The sequence below is a fragment of the Lissotriton vulgaris genome, chromosome 6, assembly GCF_964263255.1.
Source record: "Lissotriton vulgaris chromosome 6, aLisVul1.2, whole genome shotgun sequence".
NCBI classification, from domain to species: domain Eukaryota; kingdom Metazoa; phylum Chordata; class Amphibia; order Caudata; family Salamandridae; genus Lissotriton; species Lissotriton vulgaris.
In genome coordinates, this window is record NC_141694.1 from 879898833 (window position 1) to 879924782 (window position 25950).

Genomic DNA, 25950 nt, shown 5'->3' on the forward strand with positions numbered 1-25950 from the left:
CGATTTTTTTTAAATAATAAATTCTATGTTTTAAATGTTTTTAAAACCCTACTATTTTTTTAAATTTTGTTATCAATTTGTATAACCCACGGTTAATGGTAACATGTTGTAATGCCAAAAATGTTGTGATGTTTGTATTTTATCCCTACTTTAATGGTCTTTTATGATCGAAAAAAAACTTGGAAATGGAAAAAAAATGGTTATTCACAAAGAACATTCTTGGTATGTCTTATCCTGCAGGACCTTAACTATGCAGTGTGCCGCTGACAGCTCACCCACTGAATTATAGTATTCACTGACCGCATCCAGTGCGTAATTAGATGTGTTGTTTTTTTTTTGCAGATGAGCAAGAAGCTGTGCAAAAGAGAACCTTCACAAAATGGGTGAACTCTCATCTGGCCAAGGTAAGAGTTACAGCAGAAAGCATTTTTTCATGCAAATGCATGGTGTTGGTTATTGGTCGGGCTATAGACACCATTATCTGTGTTCCAGGGAGCTCATGAAGTCCTAAATAAAAAAATCAAAAAGCATTCACAATGGAATTGGTCTCACATTTGTTAAAGTTGGAGCTGTTGGCGTTGAAAATAACAATGTTTTTTACTTTTGTTTTTTTTATTTGCAGTGGAGTTATTATATCTGCAAAGCACTATTGCCAATGGTATAAAAAAGCAAAAGTAAAAAACATTGTTACTTTAAAAGCCAACAGCTCTAAATTAAAAAAATGCAAGACCTATTGCATTGGAAATGCAATTGGTCTCACATTTGTTGGAGTTAGAACTATTGACATTATAAATGGCAATGTTTTTTACCTAGCCGTTTTGCAGGGTGCATTACCATATGTGGCCAATTTGGCCACATATAGAACTGCTCCCTGCAAAGTTGGAGTTTTTGGCATTATAATTATAAATGTCAATGTTTTTTACTTAGTCTTGTTGCAGGGTGCAGTTCATATATGTGGCCAAAAGAGGTCCCATAGGACCTCAGCTGGTCACATACGGTACTGCGCCCTGCAGAAGATATGATAAAGCCACCCTACCCATAGTACATACCATGCAAGACATTACCACAAGTACATTCAAATAGTTATGTCTATGTATGTAATTAGTAGCTTTGAAATGTGACAAAAGAATTTTTATATGTATCCTAGATTAAGCTGTGTTCTGTGTTGAACTGATGAGGGGACATTTATAGACGGTCTCATATAAATCTAGTGAGTCAAGTAACCACTGCCAGCCTTGCTTAGGTCCAAGTGTGTGTCCTGCCTGAGGCCCCTTAAGAAAATAGTGCTCTGAGGCTGTAATTAAAACATATTGAGTAACAACACATGAAACAAGGGGTGTCCTCATGGAAGGTTGCAAGAAGAGACAAGGCGGTACTAAGGAGGGACTACTAAACCTATTCACCACTCAAAAGCCACCATTTACAAAGGACAGAGACAGAAGCCAATTAAAAATATGGGTGGAACGTGGGCGGAGCTTTATGCCCACACCCTGAATACATGTGTTATGAAGAACAAGGGAACCCAAATAAGGGTGGTCAGGGACCATGGGTAATTAACTAATTTTTAAAGACAGTGGTCCCTAGACAAGGATTATTGAGAGCAAACAATAAATATAGACCCAATCCGTACTATATTTTACAGCTGTCTAGCCGGACATGTGTTTTTAATATATAGTTGCTTAAATATACTCAAAATTCAGCTAGAAACAAATAAAGTGGGACACAAGCCTGTATCCAACTTAGTGGAAAGGACGTACAACATGGAACTAATAGGCTCAGGCAGAGTAAATTGTTTGTATGTGACACATTTTGGTAGGACAAACAAATTATAGTGGATACATCATTACGCCACATACACCTATTTATTTAATACTTATTAGGTCTCGCCAGAGAGATCCATTGTCGTTGTGATGCCTACCAAGGGAGACAGACCGGGGCACGCGCCGATTGTGGTCTGTGGACGCGCACGTCCAGCCACGCGCACACACAGCCCCTGCTTCGGCTTGGCTCGCATGCAGTAACGGCGCACACACACACACACACACAGACACGCGCAACCCCCCCCCTCCCTGGGCTAGTCAGATATGTGTGTATACCTCGGTGGAATAGCCACGGGGTCATGTCCTAAGGTACAGCGGACTTGGCATTTCCGTGGTGGTAGGCCACAGCAAGGGAAGCCAAGAAAAGCCCCGCAAAGCACGTACCCTAAACAGAGATCAAAGTAGAACTGGGTCAGGGGAGACATTTTTGCAGAGTTTCCCATGGTGACTCTTCATTTCTTGTGGCAGTGCTGCTGCCCCATTCCAGTGAAGAGCTTACCTCGCAGGAGGGGGTCGGAGATAATACATAAAAGCCATCAACCCCCTCCCGTCACCAGCCCCCGCTGACTTCCGGCCCGATGTCTCACTGGTGCTCCCCAGGGGGTGAATGCGAAGGATGACCAACAGGCGGAAAAAAAACCTGCCACTTTTGAGGAGAACATTGCAGGCGTTTGCGGGTTTTTAGCCTCCTCTGCGCGCCTCGAGGGAGAAGCTTCCAGACTTTCGGTCTGTTTGTTGTCTGCGTTGCTCGACCAGTTGAGGAGGACACTGAGGGGAGGGGGCAGGGGGGATACGTGCTGTCATCCATCAATCATGGCCCTCAGAAACAGCGACCAATCAGCGGACGGGAGTGCTGTGAGGCTGAACTACACGTCTGCAGCACAGGGTGACAACAGTGAATCTTGCAGTGAACTACGGGGAAGTTAATGGACAACCCAGGAAAGAGAAGATGACACTTATCTATCATAATATAACAAACAATGGCTGGGAAATACAAGATAGACTTTGATCCATTAAATTGTCAGGAGGAGTCTCGGAAGGAGCAAGGAGTCCGTCGATGGGTGGCACCGAGGAGCAGATGGCACCTGCATTGACCTTTAGCGCAGGGGGGCACCAGCAGGCAACGGACCACAGTAGAAAGATGCACCGAGCCATCAGACATTGAGATAAGTAATGTGCTGAATATGTAACTTCATATATCCTTAAAATATTATGTTACAACTTATATTTATTAAGATTGGGGAGGATAAGTATCAGACCATTATCTGGCTAAGAGCAAGCTCCTGGTGGCAATGTGAGTGATTACAAGTGTCAAATGGGAACTAAAGTGGGTGAGATTAGAATGACACAATGTACAGGAAAACTAGCCTTCAACCATTCTGGTAAGGAAAGAGTCGGTGGTTGCCAACCGTGAGTTACAGTCCTTAAGTTGTTCAGTGAGCTCAGGACCTCTTTGTACTTGGAGGCTGTGTACGCTCAGGCTACAGATGTGAAAAAGTGTGACAGAATATTTTTACTAACAGGAGGCACATCTTCCCCAGTTGAAGGCATAGCACAGGGAAAAAATATGAAAGCTTGTGAAGTCTCAGAGGGAAAAAGAGCCCCGCCATTTCAGCAGATGATTGAAAATGACCATCTGTGGTGAGTCAGGCTTGGGAAGTGAACAGCATCGTTGTGCCTGATTGCGGCAGATGATTCACCATTCTCTTTTGGCAATAGTATTTAAATCTTTTTTTCTAGTGCCTTTGCAGTTCAGTTTGTACATTATTAACTGATGTCTTTTATGTTTACGTCATTCATAAACAAGACTCTTGCTTGCCGTTTCAGTTAAGTTTGCTTTCTGATAGGGCACTGTTACTAGTTTTCCATCATTTTGTTAGTTCTTGTAAAAGAAAGAGGCCATGTATTAGAAATATTAGCAGTAGTCAGACATATTTCATTTCAGGATATCCTCTTTGTTGAAGAAAATTCAGGCAGAAATTAGCTAGACAGAGACATAGAGGAACATATTTCTCTTCTTAAATAAAATAAAACCATATTAAGCAGAATTGTAAAAATATGCCGGGTCGCTTTCAAGTAATGCAGTTCAAAGATAAAAATTAGATTTCTGGTTAAAAAAAATGACATATCAATAGAGAAGGATCTTTTGGAGGGAAAACATGATACACATTGATTAGTATGCTATACTGTGCTTATAATTTAAAATATAGGTGTGGCAGCAACCTTTTTTTGATGAAGATTCCACACGCCCTTTTTCAGAGAGAGAATGTTTCAAAGTCTCCAGAGGCTTAAAATCTGAACTGTATCACCAGATTTATACTGTAAGTGCTGGCCCTGCCCAATCGCTTAATCCCCCTCTTTTGTTTTGGTTTAATGAAACGGTTCTTGGAACAAACATTAACAAGCTCCTGCTGGTGAACTGCTGGGTGGCAACTTTCCAGAGGCACATCTGGCCCTTATGCTTATCAGGAGATGGTCACAGGAAGTAACGTTCACAGCAGCACGAATTCCATGCTAATAAATTTGGCTGTGCCAAGCTGCTATGTTGGAATTTTTAACGCCAAGCTTGCCAGTGCAGCTGTGTATTGACTTCTTATTGCTAATACTTAAACATATATATATACATAGAGTCGCCTTTAACATCTCCCCAGAGGAATATTGTCTCATCTCATGTGGTTGTTTGGTCCTTCAACAGAGTGCCTGGATTGCAGTGTTTGAGGGAATATTTTACGCCTTGAAAGTAGACCCAATCATCACGCTTAATGTTGTATTCAAATATTCAGTAGTTTATCTCCTATATCCATTCTGTCCTTAATGCTATTCCTAGTTGCTATTTTTTTTGTGCTGCAGACTTTTTTTTAAATGCCTTTATTAAGGCTAGAGCATTAGTTCTGACCTTAAGATGGCTATCCAATGGTGTTGTCTCTTTTAGGTGGCCACTTTGGTGTCAGGCCATCTGTTCTCCATCAACTTAGATTTTCCTTAAACAGTTTGTTTACTGGTAACAGAAAAGTATAATACATTACAATAACAAAACTCCTTTAACAAGTGTTTAACTCCTGTATTTAGAGTCTGCAAGGAATGTTTGGCCTACTACTCAGGTAGGTTAAAATACAGTCTGCTACTAGTATAAGTGTGGTGACCTCGGATCAGGCAATTAAGTAGAAGTGTGGTGACCTCGGATCAGACAATTAAGAACTTGCCACGTGTTTAATAGTTGCGGGCGCTGTGACGTTGTTCCTCTCAGAACTAGTAGCATATATAGTGTGTCTTGGACCCTAGTGCAAGGAAGGACATGGGCTCGCTCGGCGTTGTCTGAACTGTGAAATACAGCAATAATAGGGGTACTTTGGGCCCCTCAGACCTCTGGTCCGGTGGCACTTCACCTGCCGCACCAAAGGAAGATACGCCCCTACTTAACTAAAGTTGTAGGTTTATATAGCACTATCTATAACCCTTGAGGGTATCCAGGTGCTGTCCATGGGCACGGGCAGATTTAGTGATGTGCCTAAAGTCACAGGATGTTGAGCCGATGCCGAAACTCGAACCCTGATCCCCAGCTCCCGAGTTGGCAGCTCTGGCCACTGCGCCACATCCTCTCTGACTGAGAGCTGCGAGCTCGGTTTGCTTCCATTAGTGCGTATGCTTCAGTGAGTCAGCGGGCTGATACTGTTCTGGGTGACATTTATTTTTTATGTATAATACTATAAGTCCAGATAAGAAAACATAGTTTCTGTGTTAAATGGTAGAAGCAGTTGTTATCCAGTGTTCTTGAGAAACAAACAGCCATAATTTCTATAAACGAACAATTCTTTTCTTCACGTACTTTGAGCACAGAAATGAATAGCAACTCCTCAGTTTCACAAACAATGCCGCACGTGTTACTGATGTGCCAAAAGCACCCTCTGCTGTACAGCGCTATCTATCGCCCTCACTCTATCTATCGCCCTCACTCTATCTATCGCCCTCACTCTATCTATCTATCGCCCTCACTCTATCTATCGCCCTCACTCTATCTATCGCCCTCACTCTATTTATCTATCGCCCTCACTCTATCTATCGCTCTCACTCTATCTATCGCCCTCACTCTATCTATCGCCCTCACTCTATCTATTTATCGCCCTCACTCTATCTATCACCCTCACTCTATCTATCGCCCTCACTCTATCTATCGCCCTCACTCTATCTATTGCACTCACTCTATCTATCACCCTCACTCTATCGCACTCACTCTATCTACCGCACTCACTCAATCTATCACACTCACTCTATCTATCGCCATCTCTCTATCTATCGCTTCACTCTATCTGTCTATCTATCTATCGCCCTCACTCTATCGCCCTCCCTCACTCTATCGCCCGCCCTCACTCTATCACCCTCCCTCACTGTATCGCCCTACCTTTGTCGCCCTCCCTCTATCTATTGCCTTCCCTCTATCTATCGCCCTCCCTCTATCTATCGCCCTCCCTCTATCTATCGCCCTCCCTCTATCTATCGCCCTCCCTCTATCCATCGCCCTCCCTCTATCTATCCATGGCCCTCCCTCTATCGCCCTCCCTCCCTCTATCGCCCTCCCTCCATCTATCGCCCTCCCTTTATCTATTGCCCTCCCTCTATCTATCTATCGCCCTCACTCTAGCTATCTGTCTATCTATCGCCCTCACTCTATCTATCTATCGCCCTCACTCTATCTATCTATCGCCCTCACTCGATCTATCGCCCTCACTCTATCTATCACCCTCACTCTAGCTATCTGTCTATCTATCGCCCTCACTCTACCTATCGCCCTCACTCTATCTATCTATCGCCCTCACTCTATCTATCGCCCTCACTCTATCTATTGCCCTCACTCTATCTATTGCCCTCACTCTATCTATCGCTCTCACTCTATCTATCTATCGCCCTCACTCTATCTATCACCCTCACTCTATCTATCTATCGCCCTCACTCTATCTATCTATTGCCCTCACTCTATCTATCTATCGCCCTCATTCTATCTATCTATCACCCTCACTCTATCTATCGCCCTCACTCTATCTATCGCCCTCCCTATATCTATCTATCGCCCTCCCTCTATCTATCACCCTCACTCTATCTACTGCCCTCACTCTATCTATCGCCCTCACTCTATCTATCGCCCTCCCTATATCTATCTATCGCCCTCCCTATATCTATCGCCCTACCTATATCTATCGCCCTCACTCTGGCTATCTGTCTATTTATCCATCGCCCTCACCTTATGTTGGGATCTGGTTCTATGTCTTGGGAACTTTGTACATGAACATTCCCTGCGTGGAATGTTCTGCATGTTGTATTCTCACTTCGGCAGTTGCTGCCGGGGAATTCCTGTGATTGGCTGGAATAACGTATCCTCCAACTTACCCTGACGTGTGGAGCTCTACTTCCTTTCACCTTATCTATCTATCACACTCATTCTATCTATCACCATCACTCTATCTATCTATCAATCGCCCTCTATCTATCTATCTATCGCCCTCACTCTATCGCCCTCTATCTAAATATCTATCTATCTATCTATCTATCTATCTATCTATCTATCTATCTATCTATCTATCTATCTATCTATCTATCTATCTATCTATCTATCTATCTATCTATCTATCTATCTATCTATCTATCTATCTATCTCCCTCACTCTATCTATCTATCTATCTATTACCCTCACTCTATCGCTATCTATCTATCTATCTATCTATCTATCTATCTATCTATCTATCTATCTATCTATCTATCTATCTATCTATCTATCTATCTATCTATCTATCGCCCTCACTCTATCTATCGCCCTCACTCTATCTATCGCCCTCGCTCTATCTATCGCCCTTGCTCTATCTATCGCCCTCACTCTATTGATTTATCTATCGCCCTCACTCTATCTGTCTATCGCCCTCCCTTTATCTCTCTATCTATCTATCGCCCTCACTCTATCTGTCTATCTACCTATCGCCCACATTCTATCACAACCTCTCTCTGTCTATCGCCCTCCCTCTATCGCCCTCCCTCTATCTATCTATCGCCCTCACTCTATATGTCTATCTATTGCGCTCACTCTATCTATCGCCCTCGCTCTATCTATTGCCCTCACACTATCCATCTGTCTACCGCCCTCACTCTATCTATCTATCTATCTAGCGCCCTCACTTTATCTATCTATCGCCCTCACTCTATCGCCCTCACTTTGTCTATCTATCTATCTATCTATCTATCTATCTATCTATCTATCTATCTATCTATCTATCTATCTATCTATCTATCTATCTATCACCCTCCCTCTATCTATCGCCCTCCCTCTATCTATCTATCGCCTTCCCTCTAACTATCTATTGCCCTCCCTCTATCTATCTATCGCCCTCCCTCTATCTATCACCCTCCCTCTATCTATTTATCAACCTCCCTCTATCTATCTATCACCCTCCTCCCTCTATCTATCTATCGCCCTCCCTCTATCTATCTATCGCCCTCCCTATATCTAGCTATCGTCCTCCCTATATCTATCTATTGTCCTCCCTCTATCTATCGCCCTCACTCTATCTATCTATCGCCCTCCCTCTATCTATCGCATCACCACAGCATCACTCAGCATCACCACAGCATCACTCAGGGGCACCACAACATCATTATGAGCTACCACAGCATCACTCGTCGCCACCACAACATCACTCAGCGCCACCACGGCATCAATCAGCGCCACCACAGCATCACTCTGTGCAACCATTCAACAACAACTGGTTCAAATATCTTCTCTCAATGTTTCAAGCTTTATTACAAATGTCACAAAAAGATGTTAATATTTCATTTCTGTTCTTGGATTTTCGTCAAAATAAAATACACTGAACATAATATTCACAAAAGTTATTTACAAAAGTTTAAGCTATTGCCATTATACATTACAATAACTTTTATTTAAGTATTAATTATGTAAAAAAATTAAGTTATTGTTATTTGTAATATCAATACATCTAGTCACGTAAATACAACACATATTGCATTACAAATGCTATAGGTGTCACATTTGAGAAAGTTACAACTATTGGCATTGTAAATGACAAAGCTATTAATTTCGCTATTTTCAAAACAAACACATAAATAAAAAATGTGTCATTTACAATACCAATAGCTCAAACGTTCCTAATGCGAGACCTATTGCATTGCAAATGCTTGTTATGTGTAATGGTGTCTCCACTATAATTTGTTTATCCTATCAAAATGTGTCTCATGCAAACAATTCACTCTTCCTGAGCCATTTTGTTTCATGTTGTACATCCTTCCCACTAAGTTGGATACAGGCATGTGTCCCACTTTATTTGTTTCTCGCTGAATTTTGTGTTTATTTAAGCAACTATATATTAAAAACACCTGTCCGCTGGACAGCTGTAAAATATAGTACTGATTGGGCCTATATTTATTGTTTGTTCTCATTAATCCATATCCTGAATACAGCATGTCTCTAAGAGAGAGCGCACGCACTGCCTAGGCGAGACCTAAAAACCAATATAAAGAGAGTTGGGTTGTCTCTGCCCCTTTGTTGAACTTCTTTACTGGCACTTCATTAGGCAGCTGTTGTGTTAGCTACATTGCTCATAATCTATAGAGCAGTGGTCCTTAACCTGTGGTCTATGGACCCCTGGACTCAGCGAGATCTACTCAGGGAATTTGTGACTGTATTACAAAATTAAATAATTTAAAAATAATTCATTAAAATTGATAATGTATATATGAATACAGGAGCAAAATAGAAAATCTGAGAACCTTTTTAGGGCTCGGGCCTACTTCACACTGCGTAGCAGTGTGGGCGGAGCCCAAGAGTCCTTTTCTGAGGGCCTCCGAAAACCTACCTAACAAATTCCTGGCTGCTCATGATTTTTCGTCTTTTTTTTTGCCAGCTGCATTTCGATTCGCCTTCTCGTGCGTGTGTTTTCGGAAGACAGCACGCAATAGGCCATAGGCGGTAGAGTAGCTCCGCCTATGGCATATTGCGTGCGGTCACGCGCACCAGAAGTCCATATTTCTGCAATTATTGCGGCTGTCAGGGCCCGTGGTAATTGAAGACAGATGCTGGGCGCGCATGCACCACTCTCGAGTTTCTTTTTTCTCTCGTTTTGAATGCATTTTCAACACACAGCCTTGTGTTCTTTTCAAAACATCGCAGTCAAACAAAAAAAACGAGATGTAGGTGCACGTAAATGAGATCACATTCGATCACTTCAGAATCAAATTAATGGGCTTTTAGTTGTTTCACATGTTGTACCTAGTTTGTTGGGGTTATATACAACAAGGAGTTTGTAGTCGATATTAAATCCTTCTTTGGTCTCATAAAACATACCTAGTTTGTTGGGGTTACATACAACAAGGAGTTCGTAGTCGATATTGAATCCTTCCTTGGTCTCATAAAACATAGCATAAAATATACCATAATGTAAAGTAACGTGAGGGAACTTGATATGAGATTAAATGGCAATGGAACAGTTTAAGCAGCGACTTACTGGGTTCGCGCAGCAGCGTCCGCCTCCACCAGACAAGCCAAGGTGCGCGGGACACGCAAGCTGCACTGTTTACCAAATCTGCTCGAAAACGTGTTTACCACCAAACAGCCCATCCTGCTTTTAAGCAGAAGCCAGCAGCAATACCACTGGCCAGACAGCTGCATCAACAAGACGCGCAGGCTACCAAATGAGGTATTTAAAAAGCCCAAATGCGCCTGCTTGACAGATCTCCAAACGCGATGTAAAGGGCAATTGTTTATTTTGAATCCGCGCATGTGCCAGGAAAACACGAATGTTATGTTCCTCCTGAGGAGAAGGCACTGTACACAGGGTCATAGATGTCCTCTGTAAACTGGGATATTGTGTTTGCTAGCGCCCAAGAACCCTGGGCAGACATCTTACGCTATATTTCAATCTTTGAATTCTATGCAGTTCGTTCAGGTGTGAAATGCTTCTGGCAGCCAGCAAACTTCTAATTAAATAATTAGGGCGATGGAAACACATCCCGGTAAAATCGGAAACCGTGTTCTTCTCCTCCCTCGCAGCAGAGTGTCGGCATGTCAGTCGCGTTAGTGTAGCATGAACGGTCTAAAACGAGGCTCTAAATCCCCACGTAACATGCTTCCAAATATACTACTTTCTTATATCTGACGAAAAAAGTCTTGCTCCTTGAAGTGTTTTCTAAGCGCTGCAATCAGAGCAGGGAATGCCCTCTGTCCCACTTTACAGTACTATCCCCCGGACTTGCACTTTTGCTCAAGTTTGGACTGGAGCCGCATGACAGGCCGTGTGTGTCCCAGCACCCAATGGGGAGTGACTGCCATTACATCTGATTACAATTAGATGATGTAATAGCAAGTTGTTACTTACAATGCTTATCAACAGCATGTGTGATATGAACAGGTATATAAACGAGCATTGGCAAATGCAATAGGCCTCGTCTTTTAGCCCTATTAGCTGTGACAATCTGTTTTTAGTGCATTGTATGAGTTGTACTCCTTTCTTCGCTTTGCTTCCTATCCTTGCACACCAAGAGTTGCTCAGCGAGACATTTGAACTGCATTTGCGTAACGAATCACGTGCTGTGTGCTGTTGAGTGCAGTGTGCTGTGTGCTGTTGAGTGCAGTGTGCTGTGTGCTGTTGAGTGCAGAGTGCTGTTGAGTGCAGAGTGCTGTTGAGTGCAGAGGGCTGTTGAGTGCAGAGTGTTGTTGAGTGCAGAGTGTTGTTGAGTGCAGAGTGTTGTTGAGTGCAGAGTGCTGCTGAGTGCAGAGTGCTGTTGAGTGCAGAGTGCAGAATGCTGTTGAGTGCAGAGTGCTGTTGAGTGCTTTTGAGGGCAGAGTGCTGTTGAGTGCAGAGTGCTGTTGAGTGCAGAGCACTGTGTGCTGTTGAGTGCAGAGTGCTGTGTGCTGTTGAGTGCAGAGTGATGTGTGCTTTTGAGTGCAGAGTGATGTGTGCTGTTGAGTGCAGAGTGCTGTGTGCTTTTGAGTGCAGAGTGCTGTGTGCTTTTGAGTGCTGTGTGCTGTTGAGTGCAGAGTGCTGTGTGCTGTTGAGTGCAGAGTGCAGAGTGCTGTGTGCTGGTGAGTGCAGAGTGCTGTGTGCTGTTGAGTGCAGTGTGCTGGTGAGTGCAGAGTGCTGTTGAGTGCATAGTGCTGTGTCTGCTGTTGAGTGCAGAGTGCTGTGTGCTGTTGAGTGCAGAGTGCTGTGTGCTGTTGAGTGCAGAGTGATGTGTGCTGTTAAGTGCAGAGTGCTGTATGCTGTTGAGTGCAGAGTGCTGTGTGCTGTTGAGTGCAGAGTGCTGTTGAGGGCAGTGTGCTATTGAGTGCAGAGTGCTGTGTGCTGTTGAGTGCAGAGTGCTGTTGAGTGCAGAGTGCTGTGTGCTGTTGAGTGCAGAGTGCTGTGTGCTGTTGAGTGCAGAGTGCTGTATGCTGTTGAGTGCAGAGTGCTGTGTGCTGTTGAGTGCAGTGTGCTGTTGAGTGCAGAGTACTGTTGAGTGCAGAATGCTGTTAAGTGCAGAGTGCTGTTAAGTGCAGAGTGCTGTTGAGTGCAGAGTGCAGAATGCTGTTGAGTGCAGAATGCTGTTGAGTGCAGAATGCTGTTGAGTGCAGAATGCTGTTGAGTGCAGAATGCTATAGAGTGCAGAGTGCTTTTGAGTGCTGTTGAGTGCAGAGTGATTTTGAGTGCTGTTGAGGGCAGAGTGCTGTGTGCTTTTGAGTGCAGAGTATTGTGTGCTGTTGAGTGCAGAGTGCTGTGTGCTTTTGAGTGCAGAGTGCTTTGAGTGCTGTTGAGTGCAGAGTGCTTTTGAGTGCTGTTGAGGGCAGAGTGCTGTTGGCAGAGTGCTGTTGAGGGCAGAGTGCTGTTGAGGGCAGAGTGCTGTTGAGGGCAGAGTGCTGTTGAGTGCAGTGTGCTGTTGAGTGCAGAGTGTTGTGTGCTGTTGAGTGCAGTGTGCAGAGTGCTGTTGAGTGCAGTGTGCAGAGTGCTGTTGAGTGCAGAGTGCTGTCGAGTGCAGAGTACTGTCAAGTGCAGAGTGATGTTGAGTGCAGAGTGCTGTTGAGTGCAGAGTGCAGAATGCTGTTGAGTGCAGTGTGCTGTTGAGTGCTGTTGAGGGCAGAGTGCTGTTGAGTGCTGTTGAGGGCAGAGTGCAGAGTGCTGTTGAGTGCTGTTGAGGGCAGAGTGCTGTTGAGTGCTGTTGAGGGCAGAGTGCAGAGTGCTGTTGAGTGCTGTTGAGGGCAAAGTGCTGTTGATGGCAGAGTGATGTTGAGTGTTGTTGAGGGCAGAGTGCTGTTGAGTGCTGTTGAGGGCAGAGTGCCTTTGAGGGCAGAGTGCTGTTGCGTGCTGTTGATGGCAGAGTGCTGTTGAGGGCAGAGTGCTGTTGAGTGCTGTTGAGGGCAGAGTGCTGTTGAGGGCAGAGTGCTGTTGTGGGCAGAGTGCTGTTGAGGGCAGAGTGCTGTTGAGTGCTGTTGAGGGCAGAGTGCTGTTGAGGGCAGAGTGATGAGTGCTGTTGAGGGCAGTGATGAGTGCTGTTGAGGGCAGAGTGATGAGTGCTGTTGAGGGTAGAGTGTTGTTGAGGGCAGAGTGCTGTTGAGGGCAGAGTGATGAGTGCTGTTGAGGGCAGTGATGAGTGCTGTTGAGGGCAGAGTGATGAGTGCTGTTGAGGGCAGAGTGTTGTTGAGGGCAGAGTGATGAGTGCTGTTGAGGGCAGAGTGATGTTTAGTGCTGTTGAGGGCAGAGTGCTGTTGAGGGCAGAGTGCTGTTGAGGGCAGAGTGCTGTTGAGGGCAGAGTGCTGTTGAGGGCAGAGTGCTGTTGAGGGCAGAGTGCTGTTGAGTGCTGTTGAGGGCAGAGTGTTGTTGAGGGCAGAGTGCTATTGAGTACTGTTGAGGGCAGAGTGCTATTGAGTGCTGTTGAGGGCAGAGTGCTGTTGAGTGCTCTTGAGGGCAGAGTCCTGTGGAGTGCAGAATGCTGTTGAGTGCAGAGTGCTTTTGAGTGCTGTTGAGGGCAGAGTGCTGTGTGCTGTTGAGTGCAGAGTGCTGTGTGCTTTTGAGTGCAGAGTGATGTGTGCTGTTGAGTGCAGAGTGCTGTGTGCTTTTGAGTGCAGAGTGCTTTTGAGTGCTGTTGAGGGCAGAGTGCTGTTGAGGGCAGAGTGCTGTTGAGGGCAGAGTGCTGTTGAGTGCAGTGTGCTGTTGAGTGCAGAGTGTTGAGTGCTGTTGAGTGCAGTGTGCAGAGTGCTGTTGAGTGCAGAGTGCTGTCGAGTGCAGAGTACTGTCGAGTGCAGAGTGATGTTGAGTGCAGAGTGCTGTTGAGTGCAGAGTGCAGAATGCTGTTGAGTGCAGTGTGCTGTTGAGTGCTGTTGAGGGCAGAGTGCTGTTGAGTGCTGTTGAGGGCAGAGTGCAGAGTGCTGTTGAGTGCTGTTGAAGGCAAAGTGATGTTGAGTGCTGTTGATGGCAGAGTGATGTTGAGTGTTGTTGAGGGCAGAGTGCTGTTGAGTGCTGTTGAGGGCAGAGTGCTGTTGAGGGCAGAGTGCTGTTGCGTGCTGTTGATGGCAGAGTGCTGTTGAGGGCAGAGTGCTGTTGAGTGCTGTTGAGGGCAGAGTGCTGTTGAGGGCAGAGTGTTGTTGTGGGCAGAGTGCTGTTGAGGGCAGAGTGCTGTTGAGTGCTGTTGAGGGCAGAGTGCTGTTGAGGGCAGAGTGATGAGTGCTGTTGAGGGCAGTGATGAGTGCTGTTGAGGGCAGAGTGATGAGTGCTGTTGAGGGCAGAGTGTTGTTGAGGGCAGAGTGATGAGTGCTTTTGAGGGCAGAGTGATGTTTAGTGCTGTTGAGGGCAGAGTGATGTTGAGGGCAGAGTGATGTTGAGGGCAGAGTGCTGTTGAGGGCAGAGTACTGTTGAGGGCAGAGTGCTGTTGAGGGCAGAGTGCTGTTGAGGGCAGAGTGCTGTTGAGTGCTGTTGAGGGCAGAGTGTTGTTGAGGGCAGAGTGCTATTGAGTACTGTTGAGGGCAGAGTGCTATTGAGTGCTGTTGAGGGCAGAGTGCTGTTGAGTGCTCTTGAGGGCAGAGTCCTGTTGAGTGCAGAATGCTGTTGAGTGCAGAGTGCTTTTAAGTGCTGTTGAGGGCAGAGTGCTGTGTGCTGTTGAGTGCAGAGTGCTGTGTGCTTTTGAGTGCAGAGTTATGTGTGCTGTTGAGTGCAGAGTGCTGTGTGCTTTTGAGTGCAGAGTGCTTTTGAGTGCTGTTGAGGGCAGAGTGCTGTTGAGGGCAGAGTGCTGTTGAGGGCAGAGTGCTGTTGAGTGCAGTGTGCTGTTGAGTGCAGAGTGTTGTGTGCTGTTGAGTGCAGTGTGCAGAGTGCTGTTGAGTGCAAAGTGCTGTCGAGTGCAGAGTACTGTCGAGTGCAGAGTGATGTTGAGTGCAGAGTGCTGTTGAGTGCAGAGTGCAGAATGCTGTTGAGTGCAGTGTGCTGTTGAGTGCTGTTGAGGGCAGAGTGCTGTTGAGTGCTGTTGAGGGCAGAGTGCAGAGTGCTGTTGAGTGCTGTTGAAGGCAAAGTGATGTTGAGTGCTGTTAATGGCAGAGTGATGTTGAGTGTTGTTGAGGGCAGAGTGCTGTTGAGTGCTGTTGAGGGCAGAGTGCTGTTGAGGGCAGAGTGCTGTTGCGTGCTGTTGATGGCAGAGTGCTGTTCAGGGCAGAGTGCTGTTGAGTGCTGTTGAGGGCAGAGTGCTGTTGAGGGCAGAGTGCTGTTGTGGGCAGAGTGCTGTTGAGGACAGAGTGCTGTTGAGTGCTGTTGAGGGCAGAGTGCTGTTGAGGGCAGAGTGCTGTTGCGTGCTGTTGATGGCAGAGTGATGTTGAGGGCAGAGTGCTGTTGAGTGCTGTTGAGGGCAGAGTGCTGTTGAGGGCAGAGTGCTGTTGTGGGCAGAGTGCTGTTGAGGGCAGAGTGCTGTTGTGGGCAGAGTGCTGTTGAGGGCAGAGTGCTGTTGAGGGCAGAGTGATGAGTGCTGTTGAGGGCAGTGATGAGTGCTGTTGAGGGCAGAGTGCTGTTGAGGGCAGAGTGATGAGTGCTGTTGAGGGCAGAGTGTTGTTGAGGGCAGAGTGATGAGTGCTGTTGAGGGCAGAGTGATGTTTAGTGCTGTTGAGGGCAGAGTGATGTTGAGGGCAGAGTGATGTTGAGGGCAGAGTGTTGTTGGGTGCTGTTGAGGGCAGAGTGCTGTTGAGGGCAGAGTGCTGTTGAGGGCTGAGTGCTGTTGAGGGCAGAGTGTTGTTGAGGGCAGAGTGCTATTGAGTACTGTTGAGGGCAGAGTGCTATTGAGTGCTGTTGAGGGCAGAGTGCTGTTGAGTGCTGTTGAGGGCAGAGTGCTGTTGAGGGCAGAGTGCTGTTGAGGGCAGAGTGATGTTGAGGGCAGAGTGATGAGTGCTGTTGAGGGCAGAGTGATGAGTGCTGTTGAGGGCAGAGTGATGTTGAGGGCAGAGTGGTGAGTGCTGTTTGAGGGCAGAGTGATGAGTACTGTTGAGGGCAGAGTGATGTTGAGTGCTGTTGAGGGCAGAGTGATGTTGAGGGCAGTGATGTTGAGTGCTGTTGAGTGCTATTGAGTGCAGAGTGCTGTTGAGTGCAGAGTGCTGTTGAGTGCAGAGTGCTGTTGAGGGCAGAGTGCTGTTGAGTGCTGTTGAGGGCAGAGTGCTGTTGAGTGCTGTTGAGGGCAGAGTGCTGGGGAGGGCAGAGTGCTGTTGAGGGCTGTTGAGGGCAGGGTGCTGTTGAGGTCAGAGTGCTGTTGAGTGCTGTTGAGGGCAGAGTGCTGTTGAGGGCAGGGTGCTGTTGAGTGCTGTTGAGGGCAGGGTGCTGTTGAGTACTGTTGAGGGCAAAGTGCTGTTGGGGGCAGAGTGCTGTTGAGGGCAGAGTGCTGTTGAGGGCAGAGTGCTGTTGAGGGCAGAGTGATGTTGAGGGCCGAGTGATGTTGAGGGCAGAGTGATGAATGCTGTTGAGGGCAGAGTGATGAGTGCTGTTGAGGGAAGAGTGATGTTGAGGGCAGAGTGATGAGTGTTGTTGAGGGCAGAGTGATGTTGAGTGCTGTTGAGGGCAGAGTGATGTTGAGGGCAGAGTGATGTTGAGGGCAGAGTGATGTTGAGTGCTGTTGAGTGCAGAGTGCTGTTGAGTGCTGTTGGGTGCAGAGTCCTGTTGAGGGCAGAGTGCTGTTGAGGGCAGAGTGCAGTTGAGTGCTGTTGAGGGCAGAGTGCTTTTGAGGGTAGAGTGCTGTTGAGGACAGAGTGCTGTTGAGGAGGGCAGAGTGCTGTGTGCTGTTTAGGGCAGAGTGGTGCTGTTGAGGGCAGAGTGTTGTTGAGGGCAGAGTGCTGTTGAGGGCAGAGTGCTGTTGAGGGCAGAGTGACTGTTCCAGATAGAGCAGGGTATGCTTGTGCGCTTACATGGTGCAGTGACACACAGGAGCTTAAACAAAGAACAGCTGAACACGTGTCTTGGGAGCTTCATTGAGGCAGCCGGCCCTCTGTGAGGGGAGCAGCAAGGAGGGGAGGCCTCAACCAATCAAGCGCAACTACTCACAACCTACTGTACGATTACAACACAGGCCAAAGGGCAGTGCTAGGTCTTTTCGCATTACGTAGGGTGAGCAGTGTGTGAGTGTGTAGTGTGAGCAGTGTGTGAGCGTGCAGGGCGAGCAGTGTGTGAGTATGCAGGGTTAACAGTGTGTGAGTATGCAGGGTTAACAGTGTGTGAGCGTGCAGGGTGAACATTGTGTGAGCGTGCAAGGTGAGCAGTGCGTGAGCGTGTAGGGTGAGCAGTGTGTGAGTGTGTAGGGTGAGCAGTGTGTGAGTGTGCAGGGTGAGCAGTGTGAGAGTATGTGTGTAGGATGAACAGTGTGTGTGTGCAGGGTGAACAGTGTGTGTGTGCAGGGTGAACAGTGTGTCAGTGTGCAGGGTGAGCAGTGTGTCAGTGTGCAGGGTGAACAATTCCAATCCAAACCACATATGTCCACTACACACCACATGCATACACTCCATAACACATGGCTAAAATACATTGCCATTTACAATGCCATTAGCTCTAACTCAAATAAATCCAAGACCTATTGCATTTCCAATGCTTGTTCTATATTTGGTTATGTATGAAACTTAACATCTCAATATTTAAGCATTTATTTGGTATATGCTTGTTTTTTTGTATTTTTATGTATTGTTATTAAATTAAAATTATAAAAATTGCTTAGGCCGGGGTCCCCAGGTTCCAATATTGCCTCAGTGGGGGTCCCCGGTTTCCAGTAATGGGGGGGGGGGTCCAAAAAAGTAAAAAGGTTAAGAACAGCAGATATAGAGAAATGGTTGACATCAACCTTGTGTCAAATGCTGAACAAAGGGGGTTGACATTATGAACTCTGTGAGAAAAACAACTGGAAAGGGATTTATATTGAGAGCTCCATTACAAACACCAAATGAAGGGATTTACATTGTTTATCAATAAGACATGAAAGATCTGGTTTTCATTGTGCATCTTTGTCATTTCATGCTTAGTATTTAGCTGTGTGTCAATTAAAAAAGTAATGAAAATTACTTTTTCATTTTAAAAGTGCAGTCGATTTGTTCATTTATTTGTGTACCTTGTGAAGTTCTGAATTTTTAATCAACATCACCTCCCTGAGTAGGACTTGGACTGCTCTGCTTCGCTAACTGGAATATTGAGTGCTAAAGAGGTACACTCAGTGCTCAGCTTGCAGCCAGTAGGATCCGTAGGGATTTGATTCAGGCCGTTTGGTGATTTTCTTCTTTACAGGCATTTGATTAGCCAGCAGTTTTGTAGCCAGCTTAGAAAGTAGTTTTATTGGTCAGACCAGAAAGAAACATTGTTAATGCAGAATCAGAGTCAAATTAAATATTGTAAGGAAGGGTTTTACATTGTGTTCTTTCACAAAGACAGTAGGAGATTCATTTTCATTATGTTTTTTCATACAAAAAAAGTAGCAGTGGGTGTTACATTACGAATACCTTGACAAATGCCATTGGCATGAGCTTTATATTTTTAACAAATGAGAGGCATCCTTCCCAGATTTCTGGTTTTAACGAGGGCTAGGGCAGTCTGGTTTTCATTGCTTTCATTTTTAATGTTAAATTTAGTATTCAGCTGTGTGTGAATCAAAAGTATTTTTTCAGGTCGAGCTTAGCAGCAGCGCGCATGCTCTGCTTGCTCTGCAAGGCATGCTGTATTAGGGTATGCATGGGCAGCCCCACCCACTCTCCATCCATATTTGTCATTGGCTCTGTGTCATTGTCCCTCTTAAATGGTGGCTTCTGATTCGTAAACGGGCTTGTTAGTCCCGCCTTGGTACCACATTGTCTCCATTTGTTATGGGCCATAACGACTGGACCTTTTACTTGGCTTGTAATACGGCCTCCTCTATCTAGGAGGCGAGCACTATTTGTGTTATTGGCACTGATGGGGACAATGGCAGCTGCATTTTTGGGAATTTGCATAATGAGTGCAGTGCCCGCTTTAGGGACACTGTGATCATTTTCAATGTACGTTTGATTTATCTTTTATGTTGAGCGCGGCATCCACTTCTGGGACACTGTGCTCTGTTTAAAAAATGTTTTTTAACTTTCATAGTGAGTGCTGTGCCCGCTTCAGGGACACTGCGCTCTGTTTATTTATTTATTTGTTAAATTAAAACTGAGCGCAGGGCAGCTTCATGGACACCGCGCTTGGTGAAAAGGAAACCGAGCGCGTTATCCTTGTAGCAGAATCGCTCTCAGTTTTAAAGTTAAACAAGCATTTGCAATGAAATAGGTCTCGCATTTACACGAGGTTAAGCTATTGGCATTGTCAATTACAATGCCAATAGCCTAAACTTGTGTAAATGCGAGACCTATTGCATTGCAAATGCTTGTTGTTACAAAGCTAAAAGCAATGGCTAGGCATTGATTTTCAAAGAATTATTGTATACTTTGTGGCGTTTTGAGTATCGAACCCAGACCTTCCCCATAAATATACCTTGGACTTTTCTTCTCTCTGCTTTGAGGCTCAAGGGGATTGTATACAGACATCGGTTTAGATCCAAAAGTAGGGTGACCCCAATACACCAGAAGAATAATACCCCAACTATCACATTTAGAGTCCAGTAGACTGTGATTACCCTAGCAAATTATTTACCACATTGCCAGAATAACTACTATGGGGATGCATTGTTATAGAACATAACAATGTCTTTTATCCATGTGTGTTAGACGGACCGGGAGGGTCGGCCGAGGATAAGGGGAGAGGTCTCCGGGGAGAGCCGTCTCCGACGATCGTACAGACAAGTAACTTCCCCCCCACAGACGGACACCACACAAGCGTAAAGTTCAACGATACTTTATATGCAAATCTTTAAGTACGATGGATGGTACAAGGAGGTCTGGACTCAGGGGTCCCCTCGATTCTAGTCTCTGTTTTGGGAAGAGGGTAGCGGGACAGTCTTGTTACCAAAAGATAGGAATAGCTCTCAATCCTCGAGCTTCGGCGTTCTAGATGATCGGGCCGCGGCGGAGCCAGCAGGTCCCGAGATGGACGAAGGAAGCGACGGTCCGCGGCGGAGCCAGCAGGTCCCGATGAAGGTGGTGATTACAAACGGTCCGCGGCCACGCCAGCAGGTCCCGACGACGATGAAGATTTACGAAGGTTACGAAGGTTGCGGCAGCGCCAGCAGGCAGGACGATGATGCGCAAGGCAGAGCTACGGCAGCGCCAGTAGTCCGTCAAGGATGAGTTCTTCTCTGCGTCTCTCGACTCCAGGATACAACTGCCTTCCTGCTCTGGAGCTGCCCCAGTTATAGGGCTGGTGCCCTTTGATGTCCGGACCCTCACACTTGGAGGTCGGGAGGTCCGGGATGAGGGAGTCCAGACACCCAGCAGGGGGGTGGAGCCAGCGCCCGGGGAGGCGATGGGCGAGCGGCACCTGGCGGGGGAGAGCCATCGACGCCTCTTTCTCCCATTGACTTGCCAAGTAGCCCGCTCACCTCCTGGGTGGATGGTGGTGCCGGGATGTCTGAGGCCTGGCTAGGCCCAGGGTTGAGGTCGATCGGGGGCCAGGCGGCCTCGTGGTGGAGTGTCCAAGATGGCGCCCAGGCTGGGCGCGCGGGCCAGTAGTGGGTCGGGCCCACGAGGTCGATATGTTCAGGGGCCGGGGTCCCGGAGGGGACGGAAGACGAGCAGTGGTGGTGTGTGGCACTTGTGTGACCGGGCTCGGGCCTGGTCGGGCCGAGGGGGGAGCGGCCCTTCATGTGGCCTGTCCAACATGCGTCCCCCCCAGCTGAAGGCGGGGAGAGTCACCCATCCTCTTGGGGACTCTCCTCGTCGAGGCGGAAAAACCGGGACAGGCCATCGGCGTTGGCGTGATCTGGCCCAGGCCGGTGCTCCACAGTGAAGTCCATCCCTTGTAGGGAGATGGACCAACGTAGTAGTTTCGGGTTTTCCCCCCGCATCTGCATCAGCCACTGCAGGGGTCGATGGTCGGTCTGCACCCGAAAGTGCGTGCCAAAGAGGTAGGGCCGGAGCTTTTTGAGGGCCCATACCACAGCGAAGGCCTCCCTCTCTATGGTGCTCCAGCGTTGTTCTCGGGGTAGGAGTCGCCTGCTGATGAAGGCCACTGGCTGATCAAGGCCTTCGGTGTTCACTTGAGACAGGACTGCCCCAATGCCATGGTCGGAGGCATCCGTCTGGACGACGAACTCCCGGCTGTAGTCGGGGGCCTGGAGCACAGGGGCGGAGCACATGGCGGCCTTCAATTGTTCGAAGGCTGTTTGACAATCCGGGGTCCAGTTGACTTTCTTGGGTTGATTTTTGGACGTGAGTTCTGTGAGGGGCCCCACTATGGTACCATAGTCTTTCACGAACCTTCGGTAATAGCCCGTGAGGCCCAGGAAGGCGCGTACCTCGGTCTGGGTGATGGGGGGCTGCCAGGACTGGATGGCGGCAATCTTGAGCTGCAGAGGGGCCACCAGACCGCTTCCCACCTGGTGTCCGAGGTAGGTTACGGACCCCTGACCAATTTGGCATTTACTGGCCTTAATCGTGAGGCCAGCCCGCTGGAGGGCCTGTAGCACCGCTTGGAGGTGGTGGAGGTGCTCGGGCCAATGGTGGCTGTATACAGCGATGTCGTCTAGGTAGGCGGCGCTGAATCCTTCGAGCCCTGCCAGGACCTGGTTGACGAGCCGCTGAAATGTTGCTGGAGCATTCTTCATGCCAAAGGGCATGACCTTGAAATGGTAATGGCCATCAGGGGTGGAAAAGGCAGAACGTTCTTGGGCCCGGGGTGTGAGGCCGATCTGCCAGTAGCCCGCCGTCAGGTCGAAAATACTGAGGTAGCGGGCAGCTCCCATGCGGTCGATTAGTTCGTCTGCCCGGGGGATGGGATGTGCGTCTGTTCGGGTGACCGCATTCAAGCCCCGGTAGTCGACGCAGAACCGGAGTTCTGGTGTGGTGCCGGGAGCGGCTGCTTTGGGGACCAGGACTACAGGGCTGGCCCAGGGGCTGTCTGAGGGCTCGATGACCCCGAGCGTGAGCATTCTGGTCACTTCTTCCTGGATGCAGGCCCGTACCCGATCTGGCACGCGGTAGGCCCGGTGGCGGATAGGGGTGTTGTCCCCCGTGTCCACGTCGTGCACACACCAGGAAGTGACACCTGGGGTGAGGGAAAACAGGCTGGCGAACTGCAACAGAAGGTCTCGACACTCCTGGCGTTGCTCCCGGGTGAGGGCCTCCGAGAGTCGGACCCCATCCACGGAGCCGTCTTTCTCCCGAGTCCGTAGGAGGTCAGGGAGGGGCTCGGAGTCTTCTTCGGCCCCATTGTCTGTGGCCATCAGGAGGCTGAGTTCTGAACGCACAAAGTGGGGTTTCAGTCTATTAGCGTGGAGGACCCGGAGGGGGTTCCGGGCAGATTCCATGTCGATGAGATAGGTGGCAGGGCCCTTGCGCTCGACTACTTTGAAGGGCCCCGTCCATTTGTCTTGCAGGGCGCAGGGTTCGGTGGGGGACATCACCCATACCTGTTGCCCAGGTTCAAATTCGATGGAGGAGGCATTCCGGTCATACCACTTTTTCATGTCCTCTTGACTGGCCTCTAGGTTGGCTTTTGCCAGCTCTCGGAACCGCCGGGTCTGGTTGCGGAGGGTTAGGAGGTAGCGGAACACATCTGGGGGGTTCTTTAGAGGGGGCATCTCCCAGCCTTCTTTGACTAGGCTGAGTGGCCCCCGTACTGGATGTCCATACAGCAGTTCGAACGGGCTGAAGCCGAGGGACTTCTGGGGGACCTCCCGATAGGCGAAGAGGAGGCACGGCAGCAGCACATCCCACTGGCGACGGAGGGGCTCTTCCAACCCCCCAATCATCCCTTTGAGCGTGCGGTTGAACCGCTCAACGAGTCCGTTTCCTTGAGGGTGATAGGGGGTCGTGAATCGGTAGGTAACCCCACATTGTTGCCAGAGGGACTTCATATATTTGGAAATAAAGTTCGTGCCTCTGTCGCTGACGACTTCTCGGGGGAAGCCCACACGGGAGAAGATTCCCATCAGAGCCCGGCCGACTACCGGGGCTGTCACAGTCCGCAGGGGAACAGCCTCGGGGTAGCGGGTGGCGTGGTCTACTAGCACCAGGATGAACCGATGGCCTTGTTTTGTACGCGGGTCCAGGGGCCCCACAATGTCTATTCCGACCCTCTCGAACGGGGTGGTGACCACGGGAAAAGGTTGCAGGGGGGCTTTTAGTTTGCGGCCGCTCTTTCCACGCGGGCCAGTAGTGGGTCGGGCCCACGAGGTCGATATGTTCAGGGGCGGGGTCCCGGAGGGGACGGAAGACGAGCAGTGGTGGTGTGTGGCACTTGTGTGACCGGGCTCGGGCCTGGTCGGGCCGAGGGGGGAGCGGCCCTTCATGTGGCCTGTCCAACAATGTGTTATGGAGTAGAGTGGAGGGGATGTATGTGGCGTTGAATGGAATTATGTAGGTTGGATTAGAATCGTTAGCTGTGGAATAGTGTGTAGTGGAATTGTGTGGTGTGGAGTTGTGTAGTGGAATTATGTGGCATGGTGTGCAGATGAATTTTGTGGATAGTAAGTATGTGGTATTGAGGGTACTGGAATTATGTAGAGTGGCATTTTTGTCATGGTGTGTTATTATGTCAAATGTTTTTTTGTGTTGTGAAGAGGCGTGTAGTGAGTGGAGTTTAAATATGTGGTATGTTGAATTTTGTTGTATGATGTGGAATTCCATGGTGTGAATTGGATGTATGTGGTGTGTAATTGTGTTGTTGAGTTGAAATATGTGGTTTGGTGTTGAATTATATGGTGTAAATGGAAATGTATGTGTTTGTATTGTGTGGCATGGAACTGCATGGCATTGAGTGAAATTGTGCTGATTGAAGTTATGTGGCATGGTGTGGAGTGTATACCTTAAGTCCTCGCCTCCGTAAAACCCAAAATGTTCTTTCAATGATGAAGAACCTAAACATTCATACTCGAACACCTGCAATTGTTGCTACCAGTAAAAAGACATAACTTACACTGAGCCGTCTGCTAAACACAGCGATCCTTCTTATGGTTAAAAGAAAGGACCTTCCCTCACCAAATACAGTGCCTCCATTCCCTACCACTGCACCTCGCACACAAGTAAAGTCCTTCCCCAATCTGTGTCCCCCCCCAATGCGACAAAGTCTGTGTGGGCCCTCCCCAGTGGCCACATGCACTGGAGAAAGGATATCAGCACCATGGTTTGAGCTGCTTCTTCTTCTTCCGTCTTAGTGCTGCAAAGAGGGTCACTCAAAAAGCTTAAATGAGGCAACTGCCATCTAAGAGCCACAAAATGGCTGCATGCAAACTCAGACTCCCAGACTGGACCACGGTTAAAGGACAGGTGGAGACATTGAGAGTCAGAAACAAAATGGCCACTATATTACCAAAAGAAGCCCTATACATAATTATGTTAACTTATGGGGGGTGACACCTTGTTAGTATGGCCCAGGTTGTGTTTCATTTATTCATTATCACTTCACTCGAGCGTAAAGCGGTGGTGTAGGTAGGAGTGTGCAAGCACGTCAATAGGTAAACCAGGCTTCCGATATTTGGTTGCCGTGCCCTTTACTTGTGTTTCATCTCACAGGCATTCCTGACAGCAAGTAATGGCTAGGTTCCATTTATTTTTAAGTGCTCACATGTGCAGACGTCGTTGGTATTCTACGTTTTAGTTTGTGTGAGTCCAGGTGTAAGGCAAATATTTGCATGTATGTCAAACTCATGGTTCTGGAATGGAGTGCTTGTGGATGACAGCAACAACTAGTCAGGTGAAGGCAGCATCCTCCTTGAGCTGTCTGTCTCAGGTCGTGGGCGGTGTACAGGATTTAATAAACTTCAACTATTGGAGCAGCTACTTGGGTGGATTACCGTTCATCAAATATTGTTGATGAGAAGGAATCCATGTTGTGTGACCGTCACCCACTGACTGAAATCAATTGTGATTTAAAAATGCCTGAAGCACCGCAAGTGCCCAGTGTTGAGTGGATGGAGCCTGCACTCTACCACTTGTTCGTTCACTCTTATTGCAACCTGGCATTGCAGAGCTTAAGGATCCGGCTAAACAGAGTTGGAGTTGGGGTGAGTGTCTTTCAATTAACCCCAAATGCCTACTGGCATAGTGGTAAGCACTGATCAGCATTACAGAGAGTCTGTTCTGAGTGCAGGCGCATGGAATACAGCATTGTTAAAAAACATGCGCGTTAAGCACTTACCAGTATTGCAAGGAGTCACGCACCATCCTGCGCACCGAATTGAGCATCTTTTAAAGACGTGTGCATGTAGCGCGTTACGGGCACCAACAAGCAAACCAATTGAAAAGTATTCAACACTCTGTTCAGTATAGTGATATTGACAGAAGAATGGCCCTCAAACTGATGTGCGTAGTATTTCGTATGCATCTAAGTAAATACGGTGCTGCCAGGTCGGGGGATTTACCTGATAACCCCCGGATGTGTGTGAGTCGAAAGATCCACACTGTAAAAGGAGCACAGTCCTGGGCTCATAGTTCTGGAAGGTAGTGCTTTTGGATGACAGCTACAACTAGTCAGTTGCAGCCGGCGTCCTCCATGAGCGGCCCGTCTCAGGTCATGTGTGGTGTACAGAATTTAAT

The 25950-nt window shown here is 47.8% G+C and overlaps 1 protein-coding gene across 1 annotated transcript in view; it reads left to right on the forward strand.

Annotated features, from left to right (window-relative positions):
• The window catches only part of SYNE1 (spectrin repeat containing nuclear envelope protein 1), a 2319318-nt gene that overhangs the window by 306664 nt on the left and 1986704 nt on the right, over positions 1 to 25950 (forward strand). Inside the window, exon 3 of the mRNA XM_086926873.1 lies at positions 343 to 404. Coding sequence (XP_086782999.1) covers positions 343 to 404 — 62 coding nt within the window. The remainder of the gene's footprint in view (positions 1 to 342; positions 405 to 25950) is intronic.